This window comes from Chelonia mydas, chromosome 3 (assembly GCF_015237465.2).
Source record: "Chelonia mydas isolate rCheMyd1 chromosome 3, rCheMyd1.pri.v2, whole genome shotgun sequence".
In the NCBI taxonomy this organism is placed as follows: Eukaryota; Metazoa; Chordata; order Testudines; family Cheloniidae; genus Chelonia; species Chelonia mydas.
Genome location: NC_057851.1, coordinates 4,259,748 through 4,284,281, shown reverse-complemented (window position 1 = coordinate 4,284,281; position 24,534 = coordinate 4,259,748). Strand labels below are relative to the sequence as shown.

Sequence of the window (24,534 nt, the reverse complement as noted above, 5' to 3'; positions counted from 1 at the left end):
CCAGTGGTTAGGCCACCAGTCTAGGACTGGGGAGACCTGGGTACAAGTCCCTGCTCAGCTGTAGACTCCCTGCGTGACCTCAGGGGAGTCACTCAATCGCTCTGTGCCTCAGTTTCCCCATCTGTACAATGGTGATAACAGCCCTGCCCTGCCTCACAGCGGGGTGGTGAGGATAAAGATTGTGAGGTGCTGGGATACCAGGGTGATGAGTACCTGGGATGGGCTGTGCAACCCACACCAGTCCTGACAGAGTTAGCAAGGGCCTGAGAAACCAGTTAGGTTACCTGGTAGCACCTGAGAGAGGGATGGCCAGGGTTAATTGAGAGCAAAACCCAGCCGGGGAAGGACTGGGCCAGCACCATAAAGCCAAGAGGCTGAAAGCAGAAGGGGCCTGCAGTTGCTCCAAGAGGCGTCCAGGAAGAGGAGGAAACGCAGCAGGAGGGTAAGTCCGGGGATCCTGCCCTGGAGTAAGGCATGTGGCCAGGAGGGGGGGAGTAGTAGCTATGGGGAGTGGGGAAGGCTCCAGTGGTGAACCCAGAAGCAGGAGAGAGAAGATAGGGAAGGAGCCCAAGGAAACAGGGATGGGGCTAAGGACCTTGGCTGGAACCCATGTAGCATGCAGGCCTGGGTACCCCTGCCAGCCACTGGTGCAGTGGTACAGAGCTAGAAGGGTTGAGCACCGGCTGGCACCAGCATTTGGGCAGGAATCTGGTTGGACTTTGTAACCCCGGAAGGGGTGGTCTAAGTGATGGGCTGGCCAGAGGGCGAAGTTACCTGCAGAAAGGCTATCGCGGAGCAAGCGCCAAGCAGCCAGGGGGCACCCGACATGGCCGGAGCGACACCCCCCAACCTAGATGTGCTGGTGGTGAGTGGTGACCCCATTCCAGTGCCACATAAGGACCGTAAGCAGACAGAACCCTGCCCGCTGTGCAAGGAGCTTTCCGACTCGGCTTGCTTTTCCGCAGGAGCTGAGCAACCCCCAGGGAATGAGGGATGCTTCTGCAGCCCCCCCAAGAGCACCGGGCACTAAACAGAGAGACAAGTCCTCATGACACCAGTGCACAGTGGTGTAAATCAGGATGGTGGCACTGGGCACCTGCTTGGTGCTGGCATGAAGCTCAACATCTGTGCCCAGAGGATCTTACAGTCTAAGGCCACTTCTGACCTGGAAATCTCTCATCCCACCCATCCTAGAGCCTAAGGCCAGAAGGGATCACCGGATCAGCTACCTGACCTCTTGTGTATCCCAGGCAACTAGCCCCACCCAGCACCTGCCCACAAAACCTCTCGCCAGCCGTGGCCAAACCTGGGGCTTCAGAGGAAGGAGACAAAAAAACCCAAACCAGAATAAACTGAGGGGGAAAATAGCCCTTCCTGACCCCTGCAGGTGACCAGCAGAAGCTCTGAAGCATGAGAATCTGCCTAACCCTAAACCTGGGGCAGATTCTTCCTCTCCCCTCTGCCTTTCTTACCAAGGCAGGTCTGACCCTGCAATCGGATCAGCCACTGGGGATGGGCACCGGGGTCTGCGCAGCTCAACACAGACATGATCCAGACCACGTTCGTGGTTAAGAGAGAGCGGGGGGCGTGTGTGTGAATATTGGCCCCCGGGGGCAAGAGCCATTTCCGTGCTGGGTGCTGCTCAAACTTTCCAGTGGGAGCAGCGGCGGCTCCCCACCATCTCCCTCTGCTGATTTCCTCCCAGATGTAATTTACAAGCGATGAACGTGACCAGAGAATGTCTATTTGTAATGGGCGCTGGACACGCGGGAAACCTTCCAAGGCGCTGGAGCGGCCAGCCGTCACTGGAGCGTAACAAGGGGAGGAGAAAGCGGAGCCAGCATTGGAAAGGATTTGCTCGAATCCTTTGGATGGGTGGGATTGACGGGGTTGCACCCTCAGCCGGTGGAAATCGGGGGGAGCTGCGTGGAAGTCAACAGCGCTCAGCCACTTTGTACCAGCTGGGGTCTGGCCCACTCATGCTATTTCTACAAAGGACCACCTGGCGTTTCCAACCCTTGCCAAGCGAGCCAACCCCTGTGTCAGCTTTGCAGAAACGCTGTCGCCCACATCACCTCCCTTTGCCAAGAGCTTCTCCCGTATCATGGCTCTGTGGTGGGCCTCTTCCCATCCAAACCTGATTATGGAGGCAATTTTCATGGGATGACAAATGGGAGCAGCAGCCAAAGGCTAAAACGACACTAGCCTCCTGCCGCTCTGGAGTGTGGGGTGGGCAAGGAGCCCAGAGCGGGCGGGAATCAGACCCGCCAAGGGAAGCCAACCCTTCTTCAGGAGTTTGGAAAGGGAAAGGTTACGGACCAGGGAAAGGTCACCTACGCTGGGGCATTCGTTGAACTGCTGCACCAGAGCTCAGCAGGCCAGGGGAGAAGGGACGGGCCTGGCGGGCAGACAGGGTCAGGAGAGGTTCTGGGTTTGGATCGGAGGTCCCAGCCCGAAGCGCTGTCTCAAGCGCGTTAAGTCTGACCGTTGACTCAGCCCCTGACTGGGGCGTGTTCAGGTTCAGATCTGGGAATAGGCGCCCCCCAGGCTGCGGGTGCTGGTTCTGGTTTGGCCCATTGCAGAGACACGGGATTAACAACCTAGCTGGGCTGAAGACGGAGCTTGTCAACTGTACAAATGGGATTCCAGGATGGGGAGGCCCAGGAGAAGATTCGATGACCCAGATGGGCCCGGCCCGGCCTGTGTTCCCAGCTCCCACCCTGATGCCCGCGGGAGCAGCTTCCCTGTAAGTGGATGCAGTTCTACTGCGAAGGTGGTGAGTTTGGATCCAGCTCTTGGTTTGGCCCCATCATCTGTGATGAAACAACTTGTTTGTTCTATCTAATCTCTCGCAGGTACTTGCAGGGCCCCCATCACCGCAGTATCCGGGCTCTTCACAATCGTTAATGGATTTAGCCTCTCTTTGCCCCCGCCCCCCACTAGCTTCTCGGAGCCCAAGGAATGTACCAGGCCCCTGCTCGGGGATGCCCAGGGAAGGGAAAGCCCCTTTACCCCAGTGCCGGATGAGGCCCTATCTAATGGCACTGTACTGCATCAGCACAGACTGCAGCTGGGTCAGGTCCAGCCGGCTGGTCTCTGCGGGCAGCCTGGCTGTGGGGCAGTCATCGCACAGCATGGCAAGATTGCCTCACCATGTCAGCGTCGCAGCCAGCTGGTGCTGCAGGGCCAGCCCGGCAGGTCTCCACTCCCCTGGTGCAGTGGGCCAGCCAGATGGCAGGGGTCCATGGAGAAGACCTGTGCTCTGGTGGCCCATCCTAGCTGGGGAGGAGGAGAAGCCCAGGGTGTGTAGGAACTTCCATAGAGCAGGGAGGAGCGGGCTGTTCCAGGCCACCCATGCTTAGCTCCTCGCAGCTGGTGAGAGAGCGGAGCTCAAGCAGAGGCTCCTCCGATACCCAGGGCTGTGGGATCTGGCAGCTCTCTGCCCAAAATAAAACACTGCAAAACAAGCCGAAAGGAAACCACCCTGCCAATTACTGTGCTTAACTGGCACGAAGGCCCTGTCCCAAACAAGAGATTACCCGGGCAAGACTTCTGGCCTACGGCTCTGAGGGACTGTGGGTGGTCTTCGCTCGTTGTGGGAGGCACAAACCCACTCTGCGACTTGGGGATTTCTCCAGGGCGTGCTCTCTGGGATCTCTGCTCCCTGGTGGGCTGCAGGTCAGGGGAGCCATGCTGCTTTCCCATAGAAGCAGCCACAAGAAGACCAAGATGCTGGGCTCACTGGTGAGCGGTGCCCTGCTGGGATGCTCGCCGGGTCTCGGACCATGAGCTCTGTGCTGAGAATCAGGGGATGGAGAGGGGGTTGGACGCTGGCTTGGTTTGGACGGGTGCTTGTCTAGTGCCCGGGGCACTGGAGACCTGGGTTCTCTTCCTGGCCCTGCAAGGGCTTGAGAGACAGCGAGGGAACAGACACAGCTAGATAGTGAGGGTAGGAGGCAAAGGGGAGCCCTTGTGATATAAGAGGGCTGAGGGGTGGGACTGAATTATGAGTGTTCGGGCAGTGGATTGGAGCTGGTCATTGTTATGAACTAGGGGTCACCAAATGAAATTAATAGGCAGCAATTTTAAAACAAACAAAAGGAAGCATTTTTTCACACAACGCACACAGTCAACCTGTGGAACTCCTTGCCAGAGGATGTTGTGAATACCAAGACTATAACGGGGTTCAAAAAAGAACTAGATAAATTCATGGAGGATAGGTCCATCAATAGATATTAGCCAGGCTGGGCAGGGATGGTGTCCCTAGCCTCTGTTTGCCAGAAGCTGGGAATGGGCGACAGGATGGATCACTTGATGATTCCCTGGTCCGTTCATTCCCTCTGGGGCACCTGGCATTGGCCACTGTCGGAAGACCGGATACTGGGCTAGATGGACCTTTGGTCTGACCCAGTATGGCCGTTCTTATGTCTCTATGGCATGAGAGCTCTGCAGCATATAACAAATCCCTGCAGCAGCAAGCCCCGTTACCCACGAGTGGCTCCTCGAGCAGTTGGGGGAACATAGACACCATAAGAAATCTTGGGCTTTACGACTGGCTGCATATGGCCACACTCAGAACTTCACAGCAGCAGCAGGGACAGCACCCAGAGCCTTCTGCTCCCAAAGCCCAGGCCCCTGCTGCCATAGCTAAAGGGGAGTCTCTGTTAGCAGTAGAGGGGCTATGACACACAGCAAAGCAGTTTGGATTCTATCTACTAGTGGTGTCAGGGGTGCACATGCATACTTAACCCAAGCAGGCGAGTGGCTCAGGCCCTAGTGTTAGGAGACCCAGGTTTTAGTCCAGCTCTGTCACTGATCCACTGCATGAGCTTGGGCAAGTCACTTCCCCTCTGTGCCTCAGTTTCCTCATGGGTAAAACGGGGGTGATTGTCTTTCTCCCCTGCCCACCCCCCACCTTTGTGATGTGAGGATTTCAAGAGCTAAATATCACAATTATTACAATCCTCCTAGCCCCATGGTGACCAGGCGGGTTTCCCAGGCAGGGAAATCCCGTGTTACGCTGGTCCGCTCGTGTTTCCTGGGGAGGGTCAGGCAGGAAGGAAAAGGGAGCCAGGTCCCCCGAGGCTGCGCTCACCCAGGGATGCCAGCACCATCACGGCGATGATCAGTAAGACGCAGAAGACGTACAGCCCTTTGACGGAGGTCTGGAGCGACAGGTTCTTCTGGCACCGGCTGCAGTTGGTCCGTGTCCTGCCTGAACACAGACAAAGGCAAGAAGGGAAGGTTGGACTTTTTTGGCACAAGGCCTGGAGTCCACCCTCCGGGGATGGGCAGGAAGGATGCACCCCTCAAGCCCCTCTGTTCGCCCCCATCCTGCCACACACGGCCCTCCCGGTTGTGAGCTCTGGGGCAGCTAACCCTATTTACATCCCATCAGCTGGCTGCGCAGCGCCATCCGGTGGATCTCTTTAAGCAGAGGGTAGAATCAAGGACGTCCCCCACAAATCAACCCATTTTGTCCACCAGATCTAAGAGCATCTCCCTGGGTCCCCTCTGGTACTGACAGCGGAAAGGCCAGGCTGGGAGCCTGAGGTAACGGCAGAGCTGGAGAGAGGGTAAAGAAAGGAAAAACGCAGCGTTTCTGCCTCCTCCTGGCTCTGTGTCCTTTGTTTAGAGAGTCCCTCCCCCGCATCCCTCTTCCAAAGGCTATGAACAAGGATCCTGCCCTGCAACCTGCAGTCGCCCACTCTGGGATAACAGTCCCATGGGTTGGCACGGCCCAGGCTTTGGGGTAGGAGCCGTTCGCCCGCTCCAGCCGGGGCACAACCAATGCTGGGGCTAGCTAGCTGGGGGTGGACAGGACACGGGGCTGGAGGCCAACGTCCTTTGAACGCAATGGAAAGGCTTCCACTGTCTCTGGTGGGCCGAGGACTAGGCCTGGATGCATTTGCTCTGCCCCTGCCTGGCCATGATGAGGGCCGGGTTTGTACAGGTTTTTGGGCAGCTCAAGACACAGCCGGGTGCTGAGGGGGATTTTTAAAAGCACCCTGAGGTGCCTAAAAACTTTCAAAACCCCGGGCCTAGGGTCCGAGCCAGCCAGGGCCGAAGCCCACTTGTCAGAGCCCGCCCTGAGCACCTCCTCAGTCACCTCCTCTAGCCAAAGTGAGGAGAGATCAGGGTTCTCCGGGGCTGGCCGAGGGCTCTGAACCCAGCTGGCTGGGCTCCCTTCTCCAGAGAGCGAGCATCAAGCCTGGAGCACAGGGCCTGGACAGTCCCTGCCCTTCCATTAGCTGATGGTACTGACCGATGCCTCAGGCTGGTGGGACTTCACAGGGACCCCCCGGCCATATAGGCAGCAGCCCCCCTCCGTGACTGCCTAGCCCAAGCCAGGGCTCAGCAACTGTGCAGACTGAGAGTGAATCTGGGAGCTGGAGAACCCCAGGGTCCTTTCACGTCCCGACTCCGGACGCTGCAAGCTACTCCTGTCTCTGCTCTCCTACACCTGCCCGCCAGCAGAGGGAAAAGGCCACCACTCAGGGAACAAAACCTGCTCGCCTTCTTCACACCCTTCCCCAAGACAAGGCCCTGGTTCCCTCCCTCTCTCCCCCTCAATTATGGGCACCTGGGCTAATTAAAGTCACAGCCTCGGGGCCTTGCCATGTGGAGCGAGCACCTAGGGAGCATCCCTGCATTGACCACGGGGAATGGAGTGGGCGACACCTGATGGGCCTTCGCATGCACCGAACTTCCCAGGCCGGTCGGTGCCCTCACCGTCTGGTCTGTATCTGAAGGATGGCATGTCGTCGTCTTCTCCAATGAGGTCTTCTTCTGAAAGACAGGCAGATGCTTCAGAGCTTTCCCTGACTTTGCTCCACGGAATCACTAGCCGTGACGGCAGAGGGCCAGATTGTGCCACCCGTCCCCACCCTGCGTAGCCCCTTACTCTACAAAGAGCTCCAGTGGATAAGATGCCACTCGGCCTGAGTAGGGGCAGCAGAATTCGGGTGGCGGTGGAAGGTGCAAAGCTGGGTCCATGGTTATGATCTATTTTGGGCCTTTCTCCCATAAACTCCTTTGGGCTCAGTTCCCTCGAGCTTCCTCCCGGGCCAGCCAGGCGGTTTGGAAGGTGGGAAGACGCACAGGCAGGCTGCGTTGGAAAACACACCGTCCGAGCTCCGCTTTGTTTCTAAACAAGTGACGCACGTTCCCAGCAGCTGCAGTTAGCTAGAGCGAGCTGCAGTCCCACAGGTTTCGGCTCGGCTCAGCAATAGGGAAGGAGCCTGTCCTGTTCCCAGCATTGCTCTTCTGCCTGTAGACATCTGCTGGGTCCTAAAGCCCTTCGGCCTGTTGGCAACCATCAAGGGCTAGATTAATCCCGGGATCCTGACTCCAACGCACTGGAGCCTATCCCGGACTGCGGGGGAAGCACTCGGGCTCATGTGCATCTTTGACCCCAGGTTACTGAGAGCAAGATGCTTTCCCGGCATATGCACGAGAAGTAGAGGTGCAAGGGGTGCTGCAGCACCCCCATGTTTTATGTGGGGCCACTGGCCCCACTCCCCAGCTGCTGGCTCCGTGCATAAAACCTGGAGGTGCTTCCTACCCCTATGCTCTGCTCCTGGACCCCCGCCCACACTCTGCTTCCCAACCCCTCACCTCATGTGGGGCTTGGGTCTCAGTCGCTGGCCGCTGGCCCCCGCTCGCTGGCCCCATGCCAGCCCCACCCCCGCTCCCAGGCCTCTGCTCCCAGGGACTGCCCCACTACCGGCCCTGTGCCCGGGGCTCTGCTCCTGGGGCCCCGGCCGCTGGCCCCGCTCCCCTACCGCTGGCCCCATGCCTGGGGCCCCGCGCCCAGCCCCACGGCCGGGGCTCAGTTCTTGGCCCTGCATGTGGGGTCCCAGCTACTGGCCCCGGCCCAGGGCTCCACTCCTTGCCCCACACCAGCCCCCAGCTGTGGCTTCAGCCCCGGCCCTTTACCCCTGTCTGGGTCCCCCCTCCCGGAGACACAGCCTTGCTCCCAGCCTCAGGACTGGCTTTCCCATGATGCACATTAACCTGTGGAACTCCTTGCCACAAGATAGCACTGAGGCCAAGGGCTTAGCAGCCTCGTGCATTTAGATGGATAATGAGAATAACCCCAGTACATTAGACAGGACAGAAAAAGGGATAAGGGATATAAACTCTCCTGCTTCAGGGGAATCCCTGACTGATGGACGTTGGGAAGAAACTTCCCCTCTGGGCAAGTTATTCCATAATTGCTCACCAGGGCATTTCTTGCATCTTCCTCTGAAGCAGCTGGGACCAGTTACTGGTGGGGACAGGACACTGCCCTAGCTGAATGTTTTGTGAAGCTCAACAAAGATAAGTGCTAAGTATCTGCTCGAATAGGAGGCATTTATATTTCTAGCTAAGGCAGTGCTCTCTAGATAAACCACGAGAAGCACCCCTGCTGGGCTGAAGCCACTCATCAGAGAGGGGGAGAACACCAGACCTGACATAGTCCTACTCTGGGACACCAGCCCCAGGATGGACACTGACCCACAGCCCCTGCTACCCCAGCTGGGGCTCCCCACCCTCAGCTCTGCCAGTGCCTCTCAATCCTGACCCGCAGCCCCCTCTTCCCGTTGTTCTTGGGCAGAGGCTGCCAATCACATACTGAGTTTGTGCAACAGACAAAAAGTTTGCTAGGGCTTCGACACGACCCAGACCCACATTCCCACAGCGAATGAATCGGGATTTGACCGGAGGCCTCCAGCAGCCACAGGGTTGATGTGCCCGCCACCCGGCCCCTTCTGATCTGCTCTCCTCATTATGTGACCTTCTGTTACAAACTCCCACGCCAGGCCAGTGGGGTGTTGGAGGGGGTCAGCTGATAGGCTGGGCTGGAGCCAGCCCTTAACTCCAGTCGTGGCACCAGGGCTGGATTTGGCCCAGGTGTTGTCTTGTAGATCAGGGGCGCTAGGTGCTGTTCACATGCACAGTAAAGAACACGCCCTGCCCTGCCCATCTCACAGTCTAAGGAGAAAAGACAGAATGATTAACCCCATTTTATAGCTGGGGCCCAGAGACACACAGAGATCCAGCACCTCACCCAAGAGGCCGCAGCAAAGCCAGGAAGAGACACCGTATCTCCTGAGTTCCAGCCCAGTGCACTAGCCAACACTTCCTTCCCACTGAGCCCTGAACAGTGCAGGCGTTTGTGAAGGGACCAGCCCACTGGGGTTTCTTGTTAAACAGCAGGTGGGGAGAACCTGGCGTATCTCCCATGCTGAAAGATGGAGGGCCCCATCCTGACTCCTCGAGGGGCTCAAGTTATCACCCCCAAGTTCTTGACCAGCGCAGGGAGCAAGGCTTCAACCCGTCCTGTGGAGAGGGTCTGGGGTGTCAAGGGGAACCTGCGCAGCTGAGGGTCTGGCCCCATTGACCTGGGTCCTCCTCAAAGCGTCATTAGAAAGCGGAAGGCTCATTTCAAAATCCCCCACTAATTCCAGCCTCTCTCATTCAGAATCTACAGAGCTCTCCTCCCATGCAGACTGAGACCCCGGGCAGCCCTGCTGGGTCAGATCCAGAACCAAAGGGCAGGGCAGAACACGTGGTGGCATTGTTCACAAATGAGAAGATGCAGTCAAGTCCCTCTGGCTATGCCCCCCAAAAGGCTTCTTAGCCCGGCTTGTCCCAAGGATCTGCTCCCCAGGTCTGGGTTGGACGGAACCGAAATCCTGCAAAATTTCATCACAGGGGACTCCCTAAACCTCACCTGTATCTGAACCAAATCCATCTCTCTTGGTAACGTACAACATGCTGTTATGGGCAAACACATGCACCCTGAGGAAAGAATGACACATCTTCCTTTCTCCCCTTGACCTAGAGAGGCTGGTAAATTAATCATAGAGACAAGGAAAGACTGAAATACACAAGGAGCGATCCAGGCCACTCACTGCCTCTGTAGCGTGTTTTGTTTCACACGAGAACGGTCACAGGACAGGAAAGGGGAAAAAAGAGATCTCGTCTGAGTCTAATTTCCCCTGACACTGCAGATAATATGCACAATTCAGCTCCTCATCATCGAGTCGCTGCATTGAATAAAGGCACTAATGAGGCCTAATCTGCTTCCAAATATTTCCTGAACCGTAACGTTCGGAAGTGGGTTCTGAGGGTGGTTGGACAGGGGTTTCGCCTTGGCATGTCAGAAACACGGGAGAGCCAACTGTGAAATACCGATTGTGCTTTCAAACCACTTCCCACTAAACTCCAGGGCTGCTGGGGAGAGAATGTTGAACGTAGACAGGATTTTGGCTTAGCCTCATCCCGACTAAGTATCTTACTTTAGACAACGCCATGTCCAGAGGCTTCTTCATTACAAGATGTTGTGCTTTAAAGAGTCAAAGGATGGGATGCATTTCTGCAGCAGCCCTTGCTGACAGATGACCTGTGCCCCATTAGGGTTGGAATGTCACCCTGGAGGTAATAAAAAGTGGTGTTTATTAACATCCATCTGGAGCACAGTTTGTACATTGTTCTGGATCTGAACCCCAATTCTTAGCATTCTCCCTGAGTACAGTCATAGGTAGGTTACAGGCTACATTGACTCTGACAAGATGCTTTGGAGTTTCTTTGAAATTACAAAAAGAAGAGGAGTACTTGTGGCACCTTAGAGACTAACCAATTTATTTGAGCATGAGCTTTCGTGAGCTACAGCTCACGAAAGCTCATGCTCAAATAAATTGGTTAGTCTCTAAGGTGCCACAAGTACTCCTCTTCTTTTTGCGAATACAGACTAACACGGCTGTTACTCTGAAACCTTTGAAATTACAGGCTGTAGGGGGAAAAAACCTCAGAGGTTAAATGAGATTTATGTAATTAGGATTTTTACTGTCTTTCCATGGACATGGGAATTTCCCACTTGGCTACCAAGGTCTAGACAGATGTCTAATCAATTAGGGAATTACATGAACATTGATTTTCCTGATCAGTCCTAGTGCCCAGGGAAGTCAGATGACGGCTAGGAACCATCTGTCAATCTTGGATGTAACCAAATTTACTTAACAGATATGTCCAAAAAAATTCCACTGAGATTTCTAGCACATGAAAGAGCCACATCTCACGGCTTTGATGTAATTACCATGAAACAGGACGGTTTAGCCAATAGGATCACACTATGCAAATAGCTGAGAGTCAGTTTCATGCTGAGTGGCTGAATCCCCTGCCAAAGCCAGAATTCTACCCATCAGGAAGAAAGAACAATCTGTAATTTACTGCTTGGAAGTGAAATTGTAAAGGCTAAAAAAAGATTCTCTCCCTTAACCAGGGCCCGGGGAAGTTCTGCAATATGGGGGTTATGAAAACTTGCTGCAGTTCTGATCTGCAGCTGGCTCCATCCCAAAGCTCTAATCTCAAAGTGCAAAAACTCCGTCAAAATCCCCAGGTTTCATATCAAAACTAGAAAGGCACAAAAATAACCGAGGAAACACTGTGACATTTGCAATAGCTTTCTGTGGACAAAGGCCAGTTGTTTACCTGTGAGTAGGTTCGCAAACCTGAGTTACTGTTTTCATTCTGTGACCAACGCTACTTTCTATTCATTCTACAGGAACGGTCAAACCTGCAGGTTTTGAGATTTACAAATTCCGCGGAGATTTTCTCACATGGCCCTCGACTCATGAACCATGCAGAACTGAAAATGACACATGGCTTGATTCTGTTCTCAGTTATACCTGTGTAATTCCCGAGTAACTAACCCCACTGACATCAGAAGAGCTACACCAGTGTAAACCCGAGGCGAGCTGAGAACAAGGCATATAATTGATGTGACTCCATAAATCAGTCGCAGGTTTGCGCCGATCTAGGTTCACAAGATGGAAAAGCCCTCCTGCACCGTGGTCCGAGAGCTTAGTTTGAACCAACAACCTTCAGCACCAAAGCACAGACTTGAGCTAGAGGAGTAACTCCATCATCTGGTACCAGTACTAAGCGCTTATCCTCTGTGGATTAATAACACCCACATTACGAGGGTACCCAGCCCAAGTGTGGCTTTATAACCCCTCGCAAAACTGGGTGAGTTCTGCACATTCACAGGCTCCTTCACAAACATTTCATCTGTCTCTCTTTGCAACACCTGATCTCTAGCAAGGCCAAATGTTACCAAACAAACACCCAGGAAGGGAGGGGAAACTATTTGTATACAAGATTTTATTTTTTGTGGTTTTAAACCTGTGTGTGATTATATTAATGTGTAGTCGGTCAGGTATTTTTAACAAAACAACCCAGCAAGTGGTCTCGTGGTTGTGACTGAATCAAAAAGCCAATTGATTTGTGCTCTGTTGATTCCTGTGATCTCACCAGAGACCTTCCTAGGGTGCACATATGGCTCACAGTCACCTGCGCAGCCATCCCGCTCCTCCACCTTCTGTTCCCCCTCTGTGTACAACATCAAGGCAGCCTGCAGCCCCGAATGGGCACACACCCCACCTCTCAGTGGTGTCAGGGCACGGTGTCAAGCTGGGAGGCCAGGCCACAGCGGGTTGTAATCACCCGAGAGCCATGAGGTCAGTTTGCCTGGCATTAACCCTGGTGCTTTGCCTTGGTCATTGGAGCCAGATGCCCTGCCCCAGCAAGACCCAACCGTAACAGATTCCGGGGTACAACGTAGCTGCCCCCTCCAGCAGAGCTCCGACTGTGCTCTCCCCGCAGATAGCCAGAGCGAGAAGAGGGATTTCTGCAGACAATTCCCGCCAGCAGTAATGGGACGTGTAAAGTACTGGGTGAGGTTCTCAGGAGGTCAGGCTAGATGATCATAAAGGGTCCCTCTTAGCATTAGCATCTGAAAAATCCCAGAAGCAAACTGCCACCACAAAGAATAACACTTTGCATTTCCACAGCACTGCCACTGGAAGATGGCAAAGGGCTGTTATGAGAAACATGGAGCCTCCCAGCCCACCACTGGGAGGCCAGTGTCATTGTCCCCATTTCATAGATGGGGAAACTGAGGCACGGGGGAGCATGACTTGCCCAAGACCACAAAGTAAGGTCAGTGGCAGGGCTGTGAATAGAATCCAGCAGCTGAGATGTCCTGTATGTGGCCTAACCACGAGGCATGCTTCCCCTCTCAGGTCTTTCTCCTCTCTCTGCATCCATCCAGGAACACAAATGAGAAGGCCAAGCCGAACACTGTACAAATGGGACACGCAAAGCATCAAGCAAGTGACAACTTACTTGCCAATGCCCAACCATAACTCAGACCTAGTTCTTCTGTTATTTACTTGGACAGCATATTATGAACACGTATGAAATGGTGCACATGAGTCCATGTCAACTATACATGCAAATTCGATGGAAGACACCCATGTTCCTGATAAGGTGAGAGACACTGAGCAGTCCTGCAACTCTATACTGCTTCTCTGGCTCACTTATTGGATGTGGAGAAGCTGGGAGTGTGGTCTGAAGATAATACCGGTCCTTAAGCTATAATTAATGCAGCAGTGGGAGGTCAGGATTATTAAGTGTGACTTTCAGTCCTCTGATGTGTGCACTGAACATAAGAACGGCCCTACTGGGTCAGACCAAAGGTCGATCTAGCCCAGTATCCTGTCTGCCGACAGCGGCCAATGCCAGGTGAATGGACCTATCCTCCATGAATCCTCTAGTTCTTTTTTGACCCTTGTTATAGTCTTGGCCTTCACAACATCCTCTGGCAAGGAGTTCCACAGGTTGACTGTGCGTTGTGTGAAGAAATACTTCCTTTTATTTGTTTTAAACCTGCTGCCTACTAATTTCATTTGATGACCCCTAGTTCTTGTGTTATGAGGAGTAGTAAACAACACTTCCTTATCTACTTTCTCCACACCAGTCATGATTTTATAGACCTCTATCATATCTCCCATTAGCCGTCTCTTATCCAAGCTGAAAAGTCCCAGTCTTATTAATCTCTCCTCATACGGAAGCCATTCCAGACCCCAATCATTTTTGTTGCCCTTCTCTGAACCTTTTCCAATTCCAATATAACTTTTTTGAGATGGGGCGACCATATCTGGATGCAGTATTCAAGGTGTGGGAGTCCCATGGATTTATACAGACGCAACATGGTATTTTGTGTCCTAATTTCTATCCCTTTCTTAATTATTCCCAGCATTCCATTTGCTTTTTTGACTGAAGCTGCCTATTGGTTGAATTGAAGGGAGCGTGCGGGAGTGAGTGGTCCGGCTGTGTCCCGATGCTAGTGGGCCTGACGACTGGGATTGGGTTGGGTGTGGATGTTGCCTAGACTCAGAGAATTGAAGATTTTAAAGCCAGCAGGGACCTTTGTGATCATCTAGTCTGAGCTGCATCACACAGGCCCTACTTCCTGTCTGAACTAGACCAGCTGTTTAAAAAAACATCCACTCGCGAGTGAAAAATTGCCAGTGATGGAGATATGATCTCTCTTGACTTCAGTAAGACTTTTGATACTGTCTCATGTGATTGTCGCATGAGCAAAATAGGGAAATACAACCTAGATGGAGCTACTATAAGGTGGGTACACAACTGGTTGGAAAATCATACTCAGAGAGTAGTTATCAATAGTCCAAGCCAGGCTGGAAGGGCATAATGAGTGGGGTCCCACAGGGATCTATTCTGGGTCTGGTTCTGTTCAATATCTCCAGAAATTATTTGGATAATGGCAGAGAGAGTACACTGATAAAGTGTGCGGATAATACCAACAAACATGATTAAAGATCTAGAAAACATGACCTACAAGGGAAGATTGAAAAAGTTGGGTTTGTTTAGTCTGGAGAAGAGAACATTGAGGCGGGACATGATAATGGTCTTTAAGTATGTACACAGAGGAGGGTGATAAATTGTTCTCCTTATTCACTGAGGACAGGACAAGAAGCAATGGGCTTCAATTGCAGCAAGGGAGACTTAGGTTGGACATTAGGAAAAACTTCCTGTCAGGGTAGCTAAGCACTGAAATAAATTGCTGAGGGAGACTGTGGAATCTCTGTCAAGGGAGGTTTTTAAGAGCAGGTTAGACATAGGCGCCAACTTCTGCTCCCGCCGGTGGGTGCTCAACCCCCCATTGCCCTTGCCTCCCCCCCGACTCCACCCCTGCCCCCATTCCAACCCCTTCCCCAAAGTCCCCACCCCAACTCTGCCCCCTCCCTGCCCCTATTCCGACTCCTTCCCCAAATCCCGGCCTCGCGTCTTCCCCGCCTCCTCCCCTGAGCACGCCGCATTCCTGTCCCTCCCAGCATGCCGCCAAACAGCTGTTTGGCGGCGGCCGGGCGGGAAGCACTGGGAGATAGGTGGAGGAGCGGCGACACGCGTGCTCAGGGGGGAAGGAGGAAGTGGGGCACCGGAGGGTGGGGAGCTTGGCTGCCGGTGGGTGCAGAGCACCCACTAATTTTTCCCCATGGGTGCTCCAGCCCTGGAGCACCCACAGAGACAGCGCCTATGCGTGGCAGGGATGATCTAGATGAGCAGTTCTCAAACGACCCCATGTTAATGAGGTCACCAAATCTGGCTTAGACTTGCTGGGGTCTGGGGCTGACGCTGAAGCCCGAGCACCACTGTGCGGGGCCGAAGCCTGAGGGCTTTAGCCCTGGGCATCAGGACTCAGATTACAGGCCCCTGCCTGGGACTGACGCCCTTGGGCTTCAGATTTGTCCATCCGTGTGTCCCCCCTCAACCTGGGGCTCAGGCTGGCTCAGGCTTCGGTTCCCCCCTCCCGGGGCGATGTCGTAATTTTTATTGTCAAAAGGCGGTCAAGATGCAATGAAGTTTGAGAACCTCTGGTCTAGATAATACGTAGTCCTGCCTCAGTGCAGGGCACTGGACTAGATGACCTCCCAAGGTCCTTTCCAGTCCCAAATTTCTATGATTCTATGAATGCACTACCAACCCTTGGTAAATCATTCCAAAGGTTAATTATCCTTGAATTGGCTTTAACTTCAACCCCTAGTCATTAGACTTTGTTCTGCCTTTACCAGTAGCTTGAAGGGCCCCCTAATATCAAAGATCTTCCCCCTGAGTAGGAACATACAGACCCTGACTTGGTCACCTCTGAGCTTTCCCTTCCATGAACTAAACAGAGCAAGCTCCTGAATCCTTTCATTGTAAGGCAGGTTTTCCAGACCTGTGCTCCTGATTCCTAGTTAATGCTTGCAGTGTTCTGAGCAAATGCTCTCGAGCGCTAAATTAACCCAGGTTTCCATGTGTGACTCCACAGACTTTGCAAACAGATATTCAACGGGGCCTGAATTTCAGCCTCTGACAGGGTTGCATTTAGCACCAGTTTAAAAAACTCCCTCTCCTTTACACAGGGGCTGTCGGAGCCCGGCCATGCGTGTCATTTGCCAAGGCAGGAAAGCTGCCCTCTGACTCTCCATCACACACGCACCATCGTGGCGAGCGGCTCAAATATTTGCCATCTGATGGAGTGCACCGGGCAGCGAGTTTACAGTTTAGCTGGAACTCTCAGCCCTCGGATGGTTATTTCTGGGCGGCCAGTTTGGAACGTGCCCATGCTGCCTCCCAGCACCTGGGGCACGGCATTTCTCCGTGGCCGGCATTATAGTTGCGGGGGGGTGGGGGAATGGCTGGACCCGCTCCGATGAGAATCAGCCACCGCCATCATCCTAAACTCTGCCCTTGACCCTAGCAAGCTTTACACATTGTATGCAGGCAGGGCAGCCCGCTCCGGGGTGGAGGGATCATGCTGCATGGACCTCAGTTTATCTGCCTTGAAAAGACAAAAGGCGGAGCCAACCCTCCCATGTGGCTGTCGGGTCCTTACCCGGCCCCCATTATCACGGCATCCAAGCATGTTACCATCACAAACCCTTTCTCCTGTATTAACCTTCCTGGGCAGGGAAACTGCGGCTTTAGGACCTTGCAAACCCGCCACCTAGCCCCCTAAGGCCCCCTCCCCCCCCCGGGTCGCAATGCTCTCCAGTGTCTCTGAGCAGGGGTGAAGATACTGCAGCGCCATCAGCGGATACAGGGGGCTGCCAGGCGGGCACTCAGAAATCCCCGTGAGCTAAGATGCAATCGGAGAAGCTTCCATCCTCCCAGGCCCGGAACAAACTCACTCCCAATCCCCGTCCCGGAGCTGGCAGCCTGCCATATGCTCTCCTGCGCACCAGGAAGGATGAATCCCTCTAGGCAGCGTGGATGGTGTGCAGCACCAGAGCACAGCATCCTTGCTCACCACTGCTCGGTGGCACACAGGCAGGGCTGACGGGGGTGGGGAGGGCAGCGGCTGGCCCTGGGGGACGGGGAGGCAGCTCCTCGCATGGCTGATCCTGCACCAGTCCCCGTGGACACACACAGCACTGAAGGGATGACGTCCTTGGCACAGGGATGGGGGACGCCCTGGATCCGCGCTGGGGGCTCCCTCTTCAGGATCCTGCCACAGGCAGATGGAGCAGGGGGGTTGGGACAGTGAGGGGCTGGTCGGAGGGGATTTCTCAGCTCCTGACCCCAGTGTCTCAGCCCCTTCCCCACCTTATACCACAAAACTATCCCTTGTCCCCTCCCCTCTCTGCTCCCAAATGCTCTCTCCCCGACCCCTGTCTGTCCCCCTTGCTGTCCCCAATTCTGTATCTGAATTCAATGCAATGTCTATACCGAGGAAGGTTCTCTGGCCTGTGTTAGACAGGAAGGCTCAGAGCAGGGGGTCCCTTCCGGCCTCGGGATCTGTGAATCTGTCTCTCCTCAACCACCCCACTTTCAGCATCCCCAATTCACTGGGTCCATTCCCGGCCAGCTGCCTCCCCGGTCCCCTTAACCCCGGGCTGGACACTCCCACCTCGCCCGGGGCAGCCAGGAGACAAAAGGGCACCTTGTGCCTTGCAGGGGCTGCTGTACCCGGGTGCAGAACTCACCTTTCATGGTCCTCTCGCCAGGGGCACGGAGGGGCCGGGAGCTGCTGCTCCGTCCAAGCAAGCGGGTTCTGGGGAGAGGAACGCCCAGGAAGGGAGGCTGATCAGCCCCTGGATGGGAAAGGCCCCACAGCCGCCTCCCTGCCGACACGTACCCCCCTTAGTGCTCTGAGCCGGGGTCGCCTCTCCTCGTGGGCATCCCCGTCTGGCCTGCTTGGCTTCAACGAGCCGAGTGCATGATCCTGGCTCCTCCCGGCTCCCCCTTTCCTCTCTCTCTCTCTCTTGCTCCTTGGTCGGCAGCCCAGATCAACTTCCTCGCTATTTCAAAACCAGCCCGAGAAGCGGGTCCGTGCCCCGCCGTCTCCCCCGGCAGCCTCCACTCCTCCCATGGCCGCGGCCTGGGGGGCTGGCTGGGGCGAGCCAGCGTCGGAGTTCTCTCCGCCCGAGCTCGCCCACCGGAATACGACACACAAAGTATGTGCTGGAGAAGACAGGCTGCTCCCCGCTCCCTCCCGCCAGTCCTAATTGCTAACAAATGTCCAGGCTCCAGCAAAGAGCGGGGACTCTGCTGTGTGGGAGGAACGGGGCGGGGGCAGCTGGGGTGGGGATTGGGGTGGGGAACGGGCCTCCCCAGAGCTGGGGTTTAGCTAGCTGCAAAGTTCGGTTGGCTCTGAGCATCTACAAAAGTGCAGGAGCGTTTGGAGCCAGGGGGCTGGGTCTGCCCATCTACAGAAATCGGGGACAGTTGGGATCCAGTTCAGACCCAAATTCAGGGGGGAGGGAGCTGGGTCAGTGATGCTGGTCCTGCCAACCATAGGGGCCAGATCCTAAGTGAAGCTGGCACCTGGCTCGGGGAGGGCACGTTTCCCGACCTGGGTTCCTGCGTCAGTCCATTTATAGAAATAGGGGCCAACGGGGCATTTGGGGGAACGATGTTCAGCTCTGGGGTGCTGGGTCTGTCGGTCACAGAGACGGGGAAAGTGGAGCCGCATTAAGCCTTTCGCTGCTGCTGCCATGTTTGGTTAGCAAGTGAGCGGAGGGGCTGGCACGCAGAGAATGGGCAGCTTCAGTTCCTCACCTGCTGAGCGGCTCCCACATCTGCTGCTCTCGGTCACCAGCGTTTAGCAACGGCTTTTCGGGAACGGGCAGCTTGCACCCAAACCAGTTTGGAAGTGAGTCCCAGTGTCTTGTAGACAACAAATCCTGCACCTCGGCAGGGGGGTTGACTACATGACCCTTGCGGTCCCTTCTAACCCCGTGGTTTCAGGTTTCTAGGATTCCCTGCTCTGAGCAGTCCCCGTCTGGAGTGCCTCACCAAGGCCCTGCCAATACTTGCTGGGGGTGGCGATGGCATCCAAGGGTGCGTCTAAAAACGGGCCCTTCTGGTTGGGAAGGGACCCCCCAGGAATTAGAGTCGCTGGGTCTGTAGCAAGTCATGGCAAGCGCACAAAGCACAGGAAGAAGAATGCAGGGCAATGGCGTTATTTCCTGGGGGTCTAAGTCCCAGAGCACTTCACGAGGCAGAGCCGGTCTGACCCCTCCGTCGACGACAGCTCGGGCCAGCGAGCGCACCGTGGCCACGGGAAACGGTCGGATCTGGAGGCACTCTGGCGGGGACTTTGACCCCAGACGGCCCAGCCACCAAGGCCCCTGGTGTACTGCAGCAACACCAAGGGATCCCGGGCAGGGGCCCACAGAATTCTGAACAATGGGGTCCTAGGCAGCTTGGGGGACGTGGGGGACCGGGCTGAGAACTCCAGGTGGTGACGCAGATAGCAGCCCCCATGGCGGTGAAGAGCTGGGGCTGGGCTGTAATGACTCTACCAGGGGTGCAGGGCACAGGGAGACTTGGTGACTCTCTCTGACTCATGATTCGTGCTGCCTGGTGTCACCACGCAGGGTCTCCCTAAGCCCTGGCCTGGACTCCACAGTCAGGGAATCCTAAACTTCCTATTTGGGGTGCTGGTGTCTCTGGGCCGGCACCTTGGGCACAGCAAGCCCTCCTAGCTCTGGGCAGGGTCCCAGTGGATGCCTGACCCCATTTGCAAGTGAGGAGCGCCACGGTAGCGGGGTCGATGGGAGCCAGGCAAAGAGGCGGATGCTGTCTCTGCATGCTTCTCACTAGCCTTGGAGCCAGACCCGAGAAGGGCTGCATCACCCCGTGCTGCCCTCTGCTGCGGGAAAGGGAAGCGAGAGCACAGAACGCAGCCTTTCAAGACCAGCGCTCGCTTGATGGCCCTGCAGACTGAAGGCCCCTGACACAGCATGGGCAGCACGGGCTTCCCCACCGGAGGGACCCTGCTCTAGGGCTGAGCATGCTCCATGCCTGAGATGGTGCAAGGGGCTGGGCAGTTCCACTCTGATCCTCAACGGTATTTAGGCACTTAACGTCCATTGATTTAGATAATGGCATAGAGAGTACACTTATAAAGTTTGCAGACGATGCCAAGCTGGGCAGGGTTGCAAGTGCTTTAGAGGATAGGATTAAAATTCAAAGTGATCTGGACAAACTGGAGAAATGGTGTTAAGTAAATAGGATGAAATTCAATAAGGACAAATGCAAAGTACCCCACTTAGGAAGGAACAATCAGTTGCACACATACAAAATGTCTAGGAAGGAGAACTGCGGAAAGGGATCTGGGGGTCACAGTGGACCACGAGCTAAATATGAGTCAACAGTGTAACGCTGTTGAAAAAAAAGCGAACATCATTCTGGGATGTATTAGCAGGAGTGTTGTAAGCAAGACAGGAGAAGTAATTCTGCTGCTCTACTCCGCACTGATTAGGCCTCAGCTGGAGTATCGTGTTTAGTTCTGGGCCCCACATTTCAGGAAGAATGTGGACAAATTGGAGAAAGGCCAGAGAAGAGCAACAAAAATGATGAAAGGTCTAGAAAACATGACCCGTGAGGGAAGATTGAAAAAAACTGGGTTTGTTTAGTCTGGAGAAGAGAAGACTGAAAGGGGACATGAGAGCAGTTTTCAAGTACATAAAAGATTGTTACAAGGAGGAGAGAGAAAAATTGGTCTTCTTAACCTCTGAGGAGAGGACAAGAAGCAATGGGCTTAAACTGCAGCAAGGGGGGGTTAGGTTGGATTTTAGGAAAAACTTCCTAACTGTCAGGGTGGTTAAGCACTGGAATAAATTGCCTAGGCGGGTTGTGGAATCTCCAGCACTGGAAATTTTTAAGAGCTGGTTGGACAAACACCTGTCAGGGATGGTCTAATACTTAGTCCTGTCATGAGTGCAGGGGACTGGACCAGATGACCTCTCGAGGTCCCTTCTAATCCCATGATTCAGGCACCTAAATCTGCTGAAGTTATAGGCCTCAGACACCTCTCTCCTTGGGCCCGAACAAGACTCCACTAATTTTGCCTGATCAATAGCTGCTGCATGATGCCAAAGCTGGGTTAGATTTGAACCCATGACTTAGGGGCATGCTACCCCTAACAGCCCAGGGAGCCATCTCCCAAGAGATGCACGCTTAGCCAACCCCGTGACCGAGATCCAGATGCAACCCCAAGCTCCCTCAGGAGCCAGGGGAGGAGAGCTGCACTGGGGGAATCAATCCAGTTCTAGGTCATTATAGACCAAAGCCTGAGCTGGGGAGTTTACCGGCAGAGTTTCATCCAAGTGTTCCCAGATTCCTGCAGTGTTTGGCCAGAATGTGCTGACTTGATCCCGTACCGTAAAGCACCATTATACACCACAAGCCTATACACAGGTGCCATCAGGCCCCACTCACATGTGGTATTTATGCTAATTAGGGATGGCATTAGGCCCTATATATTCTCTTGGCCCAGTCGCTTCACTGCCAGGTTATAACCCAGTTCAGCTAGCCCCAGGGCCAGGGCAATTTATAGGCCCCCTAATGCAACCCTCTAGTTAAAATAAGCCTATATGTGGGTTACATTATGAAATTTACCAACAGCTTCAACCACACCTAGTCCTCCCAGTCTGGGAAAGTGCCGGAAGCAGGCTGGGCAAAGGGTGGGGCAGGAGAAAGGGCAGCAAGACTGGAAAAATAAGTGGTGCAGCAGAGAGATGGGAAGGGTTAAAAAGCCACGTGTAGCCTCCGAGCACCTGCCAAGCGTCCCCTGTCCGCAGTCCTGCCCGGAGTGACAGAAGGGGCAGTTTCCTGCAATCTGCTTGGAAAACCTTATTGAATGATGTTTAAATCTCTTTGGAGTCCACTGTGCTAAATACAAAGGGTTTGTTTTATTGTGGGCGAGGATCGTAAGTAACCTTTCTGCAGGGGATCAATGGGACATGAACTCTGGGAAGCGTTCTGAACTTCAAATGATTCGACAGTGACAAGAGGGACTTTGGGGACAAAGAGTATGAAGTGCCTGGGGAAAGTCTAGCGGGAGGCGAATGCAAATGCAAATTCCCACCTCCAGTTACGCAAAAACTCAGGCTTTGAAGCTACCCCCTGATGAGGGCAATTGTCTGCGGATTACCTGTTCCTAAAGATCAACGGTCCAGGTGATATAAAGAAACAGGCCAAGTGGCCCAACTAATCTGAGTTGAGGCTGTTGCAAACTTGCAGCCACAGCAAAACCCTGTGGTGGGGCTGGAAGGACTGACTCTTCCCAGAGCCCTTGTTGGAATCGGGGTGATCTTTGGTAAGCCCGTTAGCACGTGTGTAGGTTCTTTGAGTCTTTTTACTATGTTCTCTTGGTAATGCTTTCACCTTAAGAATAAAGGCACTTGCTTAGAAAGGGCGGGGTGGTCACTTCTAACTGGGGGCAATTATGCTCTTTATGGCCTCCGAAGAGAGAGCAAAGTGTAGACACTGGGCTGTTTAGGCAGTCTGGCTTGCTGGGGATATCACAGTGTAGGCAGGGAACTGTGCAGCCTGGAAAAACCTCGGTCAGGAGGGAGAGAGATGTGGGTCTCCACCAATGTTCCCTCTAATTTTTGACAGGCCGTGTGAGCAAAAAATTTCTTCTGTGCAAACTGTTGTGCTTCTGTGCAAATGTTTGTGTGCGCGGTGTTTCGCCGTGTGCACAGGCTTTAGGATCTGTGTGCGCGCACACGCACACAGCTTAGCGGGAACAGCGGTCTCCGCCCAAGAGAGGTGCTGGCTAGGAATCAGAAGCCCAACAGTCGGTGCCTATAAGCGTGAAGTACAGATGCAGTTACCCTGAACTGTGACTCAGATTCAAATGTTAAGGCCAGAAGGGACCATCAAGATCATCTGGTCTGACCTCCTGCACATGGCAGGCCAGAAAACCTCACCCACCCCCTCCTATAATAGACCCACAACCTCTGGCTGAGTCACTGAAGTCCTCAAATCGTGATGTCAAGACTTCAAGTTACAGAGAATCCCCCATTTACGCTAGTTTAAACCTGCAAGTGAGCCCACATGCAGAGGAAAGAAAAAACAACAAACAATCTCTGCCGATCTGACTCCAAATACAGCGACCAGTTAGACCCTGGGCAAGTCTGCAAGCCCCACCAGCCGGATACCTAGGAAAGAATTCTCTGTAGTAACTAAGAGCCCTCCACATACAGTGACCTATCTCTGGCCACTGGGGATATTTGCTACTAGCTGTCGCTGACGGGCCACATGCCGCTGTAGGCCATCTCGTCATCCCATCCCCTCCATCAGCTTATCAAGCTGAGTCTTGAAGCCAGTTAGGTTTTTGCCCCCATTGCTCACCTTGGAAGGCTGTTCCAGGACTTCATTCACCTGGGAATGAGCCACCCACCTCCCAAGGGCTGCTGTGCCATTCCGCCCCCAACCTCCCCGCCCCCCTTAGCCTCTCATTACAGAAGGGCAGGCAGCTGGGAAGGAGGAGCACAACTTACCTGCTAGCCCCAAACGGAGCCAGGATCTGGCTGGACAAGCTGTGAGGAGGGAGACAGGCCTCTGGAGGTGATGCACACAGCAAAGAGACTGGTGGGGGTCCCACTGGGGACACTGTGTGGAGACGGCTGGTGGCCATGGGAGGATGGAGGAGAAGGGAGGAGGCTGTGGGTAGAGAAAGAAGGGAGGAGGAGGGAGAAGAGAAGATGTAGTTGGTAGAGAGAGGCCTGAATGGGTTTGCGGTTAATGGGGGGACGGGGAGGGCAGGACTCCTGGGTTCTATTTCCAGCCCTACCACTAACTCTGGGCCTTAGTTTCCCCCTTCCCAACGGGGGGGAAGCTCTTCCTGAGCCGTCTGTTGGGGGGAAAAGGGAGCAGGAAGAAGGAGCACAGCGTAGCATCATCCCTGGTAACATATCCCTAGATGGCCAGACAAGCCGACTCACTGCCTGAGGCCCCAGAGCTAGCCGGAGGGGCAGGCAAACCTGAGCTCTGCAGCTCTCACCAGCTCCACCCCCTGCAGGGGGGCAGGACTGGACCCTTTAATCTCTCCTAAGGCACCTGCGGCAGAAGGGGGCAACCCGGGCTCCTAGCGAGGGGCAGGGGGGAGAGGAAAGGGGCAGTGACGTGCCTGGTGTTTCCCAAACCAGGGTATGGGGCGGGGCTGCAAACAGACCCAGCACCGGTCACCGCTGGGGCCGTGAGCCCCCATGGTCGCTGCTGGGCTGAGTGACCCCCAGGGGGCTGGGCAGGGCTGGCATGGATGGGGCAGGGCCTCAGGGGCACCCAGGAGCTGGAGCAGCCCAAGGCACCAGCCTGGGCCGGTGGGACCCAGGCAGGAGCGCATTTATGGCCCTGCCAGAGAGCGGGGCGGCCGGGCGCCCCTCACCGCAGCCTCGCTCC

At 54.6% G+C, this 24,534-nt stretch overlaps 1 protein-coding gene and 1 long non-coding RNA gene across 10 annotated transcripts in view; one reads left to right on the top strand and one right to left on the bottom strand.

Moving 5' to 3' along the window:
• SCARA3 (scavenger receptor class A member 3) overlaps window positions 1-23,755 on the bottom strand; it is a 35,517-nt gene extending 11,762 nt beyond the window's left edge. The window contains exons 1-4 of one of the 9 annotated variants that reach the window (XM_043542024.1): window positions 23,634-23,755; window positions 17,823-17,890; window positions 6,733-6,789; window positions 5,096-5,215 (exon numbers count right to left, since the gene is read on the bottom strand). In XM_043542024.1, coding sequence (XP_043397959.1) covers window positions 5,096-5,215; window positions 6,733-6,789; window positions 17,823-17,829 — 184 coding nt within the window. In that variant the 5' untranslated portion in view covers window positions 17,830-17,890; window positions 23,634-23,755. Of the gene's footprint in view, window positions 1-5,095; window positions 5,216-6,583; window positions 7,178-17,822; window positions 18,354-23,633 lie in introns of those variants that run through there. The other 8 variants (XM_043542021.1, XM_043542023.1, XM_043542025.1 and 5 more) reach the window with 8 other exon arrangements.
• Window positions 391-5,109, top strand: LOC119565727. The gene is made up of 3 exons (XR_006289285.1): window positions 391-442; window positions 2,583-2,746; window positions 4,972-5,109. It is a non-coding gene; the product is annotated as an uncharacterized LOC119565727 (long non-coding RNA).
• Window positions 23,756-24,534: the final 779 nt, after the last annotated feature.